At 35.7% G+C, this 9,357-nt stretch overlaps 1 protein-coding gene across 1 annotated transcript in view; it reads left to right on the top strand.

Moving 5' to 3' along the window:
* Positions 1-4,114: 4,114 nt before the first annotated feature.
* Positions 4,115-9,357, top strand: part of PDSS2 (prenyl (decaprenyl) diphosphate synthase, subunit 2) — a gene marked incomplete at its 5' end in the record, with an annotated part of 43,093 nt that continues 37,850 nt past the window's right edge. Inside the window, 2 exons of the mRNA XM_008576832.1 lie at positions 4,115-4,288; positions 5,227-5,358. Of these exons, the coding sequence (XP_008575054.1) occupies positions 4,115-4,288; positions 5,227-5,358 (306 nt within the window). The remainder of the gene's footprint in view (positions 4,289-5,226; positions 5,359-9,357) is intronic.

Below are 9,357 nucleotides of genomic sequence, written 5' to 3'. Positions count from 1 at the left end.
ATAAGTTGTTTCTTGGTTATTCGAATTTTCAAATTTTTTTTTTCAGTGATCACATATTACTTGCATAATCTAAAATGTAGAAATGATGATTAGTAAAATGTCTTAATCATAATAAGAAATATATAATGAACAAAACTGAATCTTTGATAATTGGAGATCCTACAATTATTATTCTTTATCTATATAGATAAAGATATGGGTATAGACCTATATAATCTTTAGATATAGATATGTTTATATTAATATATATATATATATATATATATATTCTGTGGACTGTGAGCTTCTTGAGGAGAGGCTACTTACTAATCATATCTATTTTGCTTTGCAGAGAGCCTGACCTATAATAGTACCTCAATGCATGTTTGTTGTATGAATAAATGAGGATGATATTCAAACTACAGAAAGTTAATTGAGAGTCATATAAGTTTTTTAATGTTAATATAAGCATTTGAGACCAAGAAATATAAAATATTATACTTATTAGCTTTTTTAAAAGACAAGTTTAAGGAGGTATATTTTATATATCATAAAATTCATCCATTTCAAACATGCGATTTAATGATTTCTAGTAACTTTATCAAGTGACACAACCATCACCATAAATCGGTTTTAGAACATTTTTACGCCCACCCCTATAAGGTCCCTCAAGCCCATTTACAGTTTCCACCCCCAGCCCCAGCAACCACTAATCTACTACATTTCATATAAATGGAATCTTAGAAAATATGTGGTCTCTTGCATCTGCTTCTTTCTGTTAGCATAATGTTTTTGAGGTTCATCCATGGCATAGCATGTATCAGTAGTTCCTTCCTTTTTATTGATGAATAGCATGCCATCATGTGAATGTATCTACCCATTTTCTTTTAAAATTTAAAAAAAGAACATACAACTACTAAATAATGCAACAGATAAACACAGTTGTATTCATTTAGCAAACATTTGTTGAAACTTAAGTATGGCCTAAGTGATTAAAAAATATAAAGGTGACTAAGACCAGGTCTAGCCTTTAAGGAAACAGATATATAAGTAATCATACAATTCTGAGAGAAGTAAGTGCTATGTTGAAATATAAATAAGGTAATATTCATATAAAGAGGAAAAATGTTTGTGGGAGTATTTGAGAATGTGCCTCAAAGTGATATTTGAACTAGATATGTTCAATTTGCTGGACAGGGAATGAGAGGAAATGGTATTCCTTTCAAAGGAACAATATTTTAAAATTCACACAAGTGTTAAAGTACATCTTTTATTCAAGAAACAGCTCATTGTCCTGTGTAGGTGAAATACAGGCCTCAAAGGGAATATTTTGGGTAGCAAGTGGGGCTAGAAGTATTGCTTGGTACCAAGAACAGGAGGGCCTGGAATGCTGTGCTGTAGTTTATCTTGATTATATGGGCAGCAGAGAGGCATTAATGGAGAATTATTTCAGCTCTTTATTATGACCAAATTAGGAAGGATAGAGGAAGGTGGAAAAGAGGGAGGATACCACAAGAAAGGTAAAAGCTTCAGCAAATATTTACTGCACACCTAATGCACTATATTGATGATTCAGCAGAGGACAAAACAGAGAAAGTCCTTGCTTTCATGGAACTTATATTCTAGTAAAGGAGATAAACAGTGAACCATTATACAAATAAATATATGAGGGCTCTAGTAGTATCAAGAAAAAAATGTTTAAAGTAGTGTAAGGAGACAGGAAATGATGAGGGAAGAAGGCGGACTACTAAGGATAAGTTGAATTTTTAGCAGAGACCCAAAAGCAGTTAGGAATCTCGCCATGCAAATATCCAGGGAGAGTGTCTGACAGAGAGAACAGCAAGTACAGAGGCATGAAAGAGGAGATGTCTGGAGTGTCTGAGAAACAGCCCAGCGGCCACTGTGGTCCTGGCTTGTGTTTTATTTATCTGTTTGTTGGTGACTGGCCTTTATGGATATCTGAACCCTCAACTATGGTGTTATAGCACCACACACTAACCAAGTGAGCTAACTGGCCACAACCTTGGCAGCTTTGTGAACAACAGACTATAACCTTGTACATATTTCATTTCACATCTGTATAGTTTTATCTGTAGAATTAATTCCTGGATGTGGGATTCCTAGGTCACAAGGAAAATACATTGGTAATCTTGGTAGGTATTGTGATGATATTGCATAATAGAAGTTGATATCCTATCAAGCTGATAGATATTGGATGATAGAAATTTCCCTTCAGTTTCCACTTCCAACAGGCCATGTTTGAGATGCCTGTTTCTTTGCAGCCTTACCAACACTAAGAGTAAAACTTTGAGGGGGTCGGGAATTTTTTTTTATTATTATTATTGATCCAAAGCCACAAAATTAAGATGTTGGCAGGATTACATTCCTTCTGGAGGCACTAGGTGAAAATCCTTGCCATTTCTAGTTATTACCTTTATTCCTTGGTTCGTAGCCCCCTCCATCTTCAAGTCCAGCAGCATAGCATCTTGCAATCTCTCTCCTTCTGTCATTACATTACCTTTTATGACTCTGACCTTAGGTGGGGCTAAAACTGAGCTGATCTTTTAATGGTCCCTGTTTAAGTTTTCTTAATGTTTTAAATTTTGTCCTCAAATAATGGTGAAAGGAGAAGGATTATGGTATGGGGGGCAGGAAGAAAAGTGTTTGGGTTAATGAATCCTGGATGGGTTCTAGGTAGTTTGAAGTGTCAAAGAAATACCATAGGGCTGGCCCGGTGGCGCACTCGGTAGAGTGCGGCACTTGGGAGCGCAGAAGCGTTCCCGCCGAGGGTTCGGATCCCATATAGAGACCTGTCCGCTCACTGGTTGAGCGCGGTGCGGGCGTGACACCAAGGGTTGCGATCCCGTTACTGGTCACGAAAAAAGACAAAAAGGAAAAAAAAAAAAGAAATACCATAAAATGAACACTGTTTTATATGTTTGCTTCATCATTTGTGTCCTCAGAGGGCCCACTATCTAGAGCCCAGCTGTCCAATGTTAGGCACTGAATTGTGGCTACTGATATTTTGTAAGCCTAAGATACATGCTGATTTTTAAAATGTAGTATAAACAAAGAATGTAAAATATCTCGTTAAGGCCGGCCCGTGGCGCACTGCTACAGTGCGCCGCTTGGGAGTGCAGCGGCGCTCCCACCGAGGGTTCAGATCCCACATACAGACCGGTTCCTGCTCACCGCTGAGCGAGGTGCAGGCGCAGCACCGAGGGTTGCGATCCCATTGCCGGTCCCGGTCCGGTACGGGCGCGACACTGTGGGTTGCAATCTGTTGCCGGACACGAAAAAAGACAAAAAAGGAAAAAAAAAAAATCTCGTTAATAATTTTTGTATTGATTATATGTTGAAATGGTTATATTTGGGCATATTGGGATAGATAGAATATGTCATTGAGATTAACTGTACCTGTTTCTTTTCACTTTTTTGGATGTGGCAACTAGAAAATTTTACATTGTACATGTGCCTTACATTATATTTCTATCAGATAACACTGGTCTAGACGTTGTAGGTACATGTATACTTATTTACAGATACTACAATGATTTTCACAATTTAAAAAGATGAAATTAAGTAAGCTATAGTTATATCCTCCCTATGGCCGGTTTTTTAGGTGAATAAACCTTGATGAATACTATAATCTAATCATTCACCATTACAATGAGTTACCTCCTCTCCAATTTTTCATTTTAGCTGCTTATAAGAGAATGCAGTTTCTTTATTATGCCCTTGATATTTTTACATAAGTTATATGCAATAGGCTTCTTGTGTTTTGGAATACCAACACTCAAGAACTGATGTGAATATACAAGGGAGTTAGTTTGGAGGTCTAAGTTTCTATTTTTTGACTTATCCTATAGAATGTATTTTAATAGAAGTTCCCTAGCACAAAAATAATTTTACTTTAACATTTTTTTCACTTTTTCCCCATTACCCTAAAAAAGCAGTCCACCCACCTCCCCATCCTTTTTAGGTAGAGCTAGGTTCAGCATCTTTTAGTTCTATCTTGTTTCAATAGCCTGAGTGTTTTGAATAGTTCGTTTCTTAATTCTTTTATTCTTCAAAAACAGATACAATTAAATTACCCTTAAAGCCTTTTTTATCTTGGCTTTTGTTGCATTTTTAGGAAAACTATATCACAGATGATATTGGAATATCAACTTGGAAGGAGCAGGCTTTTCTCTCCCATGGTGCCTTACTAGCAAAGAGCTGCCAAGCTGCAATGGAATTAGCAAAGCACGATGCTGAGGTTCAGGATATGGCATTTCAGTATGGGAAGCACATGGCCATGAGTCATAAGGTATTTGCACACCCTTTATTTTTTTCTAGTACTTAAGTAGCTAAAATGATACACAAGAAACCTTTTGCCATTTAATAAGCTGCTTTTATAACTCCAGAAATGTTTATTGCGTGCTTAAAGTCTATCAGTCATAGATGGTGATTATTATGTAATATAAGCAGTATGATTGGTAAATACTGTGTAATTTTATAAAGCTTTTTAAAATCATATTTATGATGTTTGTCTTTTCTTACCACCTGAAAGGGTTCTTGAAAGAACTCTTGCAAATTATTAAATAAAATGTAATATTGCCATTCACAGAATGGAAGAATATTTGTTATTTTTGTTATAGTTCCCTAATAGCTTCTTATGTAAAACAAATTATAGAAAGTTAATGAAATTCAGAAATATACTAAATAAAATTGAAAGCTTTAGTTCTGATAACTGATTCTTTTGAATAAGCATATGAAATATAAAGTGTCCCAAAATTAGCTTCTATGTTGTTGCTTTTACATATATGTAATTTTAAAATTTCACTTAATATGTATTTTTCAGATGTTAATTAAGTGACTCATGAGGGAAGAAAATATATACACATAATATAATATCTATATAATATTTCCTGATGAGTATTTTGCATATTTTATAAAATCTTAGATTACTTTATTAAATAATTATATTTGTTAAATCTTTATCTAAATTCTTCCCTTCAACTTAAAAAGTAAAATAAAGGCTGCTGTGAAATAGAAAAGGAATTTGTTAAGGAAAAATAATCCTAAAGAATTTTAAAGGTTATTGTTAATCATCCAAAATGTTCTTTTGCTTATTGAAGTACATCTTAAAACTGCATTCCTGAAGCTTCATTTTTCACTGCATTAAGTGGTACTTTCTAAATATGACTAAAATATACTAATGTATATACATTTCTCTGATTTAACTCTTTTAACTGCTCCTTCTAGATAAATTCGGACCTCCAGCCTTTTATCAAAGAAAAGACAGGTGACTCCATGACTTTTAATCTAAACTCAGCTCCTGTAGTCTTACATCAGGAGTTTCTCGGAAGAGATTTGTGGATTAAGCAGATCGGAGAGGTAAAATGAAATTACTACTATTTCAGGTATCATTAGTAGTTAGTTTATTTTAGAACATAATTCCTATCTCGTGGTGACTTAAGGCTATATGAATCAGCCATATACGATTATGTTCATATAACAGGTAAAATTCTTTCTTTATAATCTACATTTTTAAGAGGTAAAATATTATTTAAAATTTAGAGACTATACTATTGTGTTTTCTTTCTATCTGAGTTCTTAGAATACTGTAACACAAAACTAGTGCCTGTGGTGAATGCTAATTAACTCAGATGATTTTTTTTTTCCTGAAGGCTTTCAAAAATTGGGCTATGGTAATAGTACCACCCTTTAACTGACGGCAATTTCCCATCTGTGGACTCTAGCACAAGCTGCAGAGTTCCAGGAGCTCCGTCTGTCAGCTCATTGGGTTATTTTAAAACAAACTTGGACCCTGAATGAATACTCATTCGAGGCATTATCAAAGAAAGAAAAAAAAAGCATGGTGAAGTGGAAAGGGTACAGGGACTTGAATTGGGTAAATGTCCCATCTTTTGGGCGTGGGGGTTGGGGGTAGCAGATGAGAGGGAACTTTTTTGGTTTTCTTTTCACTCAGAAACCCTGATGCAAAAAATTCTTACCTTTTTATCCAAAGCCTCATGGAAGTCATTTAACTTCATGGTTGTAATTGTTTGGGTTAATCTGCGGCTGTAGACATAAGAAACCAGGCACAGCTGAGGCTGGAGATAGCCAGCCACCATACTTCCAGCAGATATCTGCATTCCAAAAGATAATTCCCCTTCTCCTAACCCTCTTCCTTATTGGCTCTCAAAATGCTGGCAGCCAGCTTAAAATCCCTCCTATCCACCAGGTAGAAAACTGAAGGATTCCTTTCTGAAGAAACTGTCAAACCCAGGAGAAAAGACCTGCAGATATGGATGTTTGGGGCCCCCTCAGTAAACATGTCACATCCATGAGAAGTCCTCCTACAGTAACACTCAGCCCTTGACAAGACTGAGAATGTCCAAGTGCACAGAATATCCAACTACCTCACTCTGAAGCAAAGCAGTTAACAGTGGACCACTGGGCATTTGAGAAAAACCTCCGCCATGAAAAAACAAGTCAAAAACAAACTGACTACAAGGGAACTTAGAGGAAACAGAGACAGTGCAAGGAAAGAAAGATGTTTTTAGAAGCACTACAAGCAGTGTATTCAACAAGATAAAATATTGAATTTATGAAATAAGAACAGATGTATAAAAAAGGACAATCCAAGAACAAGAAATCAGAATTATAAAATATAAAAATATGGTTGCAGAAATTTTTCTTTAAATCAAAACAAGAATGGAAGATACAAATGAGAAAATTTCCCAGAAAATCGAACAAAAAGACAATAGAAAATAGAAGAGAAAAGATAAGAAAACTAGGGGAACTCTTTCAGGAAATCTAACATCTATTAAGAGTCCCAGAAAGAGAAAACTGAAAACAGTGGTGAGGAAATTAACAAAGAAATTTTAAAAGAGAAGCATTCTGAGAACTGATGGACCTCAGTTCCCAAATTGAAATGGTGCCCTAAATAATGAATTTTAAAAGATCCACATCAAATCATATCATTATCAAATTTTAAAACAATGAGGATGAAGAAGAGACCCTAACACTTCCAGGAAGAAAAAGAAAACCTTTGTACAAAAGATCAAGAATCAGATGGTGTCTCAGTAGTGACACTGAAAGCTTCAAGACAATGGAATAATACTCTCAAAATTCAAAATTGTTTCCAGTTTAGAATTTTATGCCAGCCATATCATCATCAATTGTGATATTAAAGACAATTTAAAATAGATATACAAAGTCTCAAAAAACTTACCTTTCAAGCACCTTTTTTTCAGGGAGTTGGTGATGTATTCCATCAAGACTAGGAAGTAGCCAAGAAAGAGAAAGACATGGAATCTAGGAATGAGAGGATTAGACATGGGCAAGAGGCAATAGGAATTCCCAGGACAATGTGAAGGGGAGAATAACAACAACAGTAATAATGCCAACAACAATAGCATTTACTGTGTGCCAAGCACCACTCTAATGAGAATTCTGAGGCACAGAGAGATTAACTAACTTGTGTACAGTCACAGAAGTAGGAAGTGGTGAAGCCAGGATTCAAACCTGAGCAGTCCAGTTACAGGGTCCACATCCTTAAGTGACATGCTCTACTGTCTGTCATCCTAGCAAGTTCTAGGCTGATGACTGTGCATCCAGGCCACACTGGAACAAGAAGACAGATATCTCCAGGAGAAATATCTCTAAGGAAAAAAATTGAATGATAAGTCATCTAATATGACTGACCAGATTGAGAATTTAGGAACAAATTAATTAATTATAGGTACATAGAGCTGGCCAGTTAGCTCACTTGGTTAGAGCATTGTGTTGATAACACCAACATCCAGGTTTTGATCCCTGTACTGGCCAGTTGCAAAAACAATGAAAATAAATTATAGATACATAGGAAACTAAACGTTTCAGTTACTATTGCTGCATAACAAATTATCCCAAAACTCAGCTGCTTAAAATAAACATTTTATTATGTTCATGGATTCTGTGGGTCAGGAATTTGGACAGGGCACAGTAGGGATGCCTTGTCTTTGCTCCATGATGTCTGGAACCTCAACTGGAAAAACCCAGAGGCTGGAGGTGACTTAACGATGCTGGGAACTGGAATAGTCTGGAGGCTCCTTCACTCACACCTGGAACCCAGGCTGAGATGCCTAGAAGCCTAGGCTGCTGACCAACAAGAGTGCTCACATAAGACCCCCTCCATTTGGCTTGGCCTCCTCACAGCTTGGTAGCTGAGAATAATCAGACTTCACAGAACTCGAAACACTAGTGTTCCACCAAGCAAGGCAAAAGCTGCATCCTCCATTATGACCAGCTTCAGAAGTCACAGTGTCATTTCCTTGGTCTCCTATCAAAGCACAGTCCCACCCAGAATGAAGGGGAGGTATCATAGACCTCACCTCTCCATGGCAGCTGTGTTATAAACCATCCACACTAAATGTATGCAATAAAATGAGGCACTTATTAGCCATGGTAAAAAAAATTTTAAATGTATAAGAAAGGAAATATGCCACATGGCTTAGAGAATAATGTTTATATAGCATAAAAATATAAATACTGAATATTGATTTAAGCAAAAGAGTAATTGAATGAGAGAAGGGTAGAAAAAAGTGTGTCTCTGGTCATGTGGGAGATCTAAGTATTCTTTTCATGTAGGATCAATAGATAATGTCTAAAATTTAAAAATCAAGAAAGGACAATATTTGAAGGCAAATAGTAGAAGGAATAGCTAAAGACAGAGTGTTTGGAGAGTGCTAGATGGTTTTACTAGAAGTTTTGTACTATTTGACTTTTTAAATACTATCCTATTTATTTTTACTTAAAAACTTTTAGTTGAAAAATTTACATACTTTGCTGTAGTAATCCCACCTCTAGGAACATATCCTAAGAAAAACATCAGAGATGTGGGCCAAGACTTACATAATAAAATATGTACTAAAATTTTAATTATAGGGCTGGCCAGTTTGCTCAGTTGGTTAGAGCATGGTGCTGGTAACACCAAGGTCAGGTTTGGTTCTGCATGCTGGCCAGCTGCCAAAAAAATAAAATAATAAAATATTAATTATAAAAGGAAGAAAATGAAAATTGACCCATTTAAAAATAAGAAGGTTAAATGAAGTATGGTACAATGAGATATCACACAACTATTAAATATTATGTTACTTGTGTGTCTTTGTGTGTTTTTTGATAGCTGAACTGAAAATGTATATACAGATGGTGTTAGTAGCTCTAATTGAGTTACATTAGAATACATTGCAGATTTGCATTTTGGTTGAAAGGATCCACCTGAATATGTTAAATGAAAGCTACCAGCTCTCCCTTGGATATTCATAAATGTGTGTGTGTGTGTGTGTGTGTGTGTGTGTGTCTGTCTGTCTGTCTGTCTGTCTGTCTGTCTATGTATATATATGTTTC

Source organism: Galeopterus variegatus, unplaced genomic scaffold (genome assembly GCF_000696425.1).
Source record: "Galeopterus variegatus unplaced genomic scaffold, G_variegatus-3.0.2 Scaffold1414, whole genome shotgun sequence".
Classification (NCBI taxonomy): Eukaryota; Metazoa; Chordata; class Mammalia; order Dermoptera; family Cynocephalidae; genus Galeopterus; species Galeopterus variegatus.
Note: the sequence above shows the minus strand (reverse complement) of the source record. Positions and strands in the feature narration are given on the sequence as shown.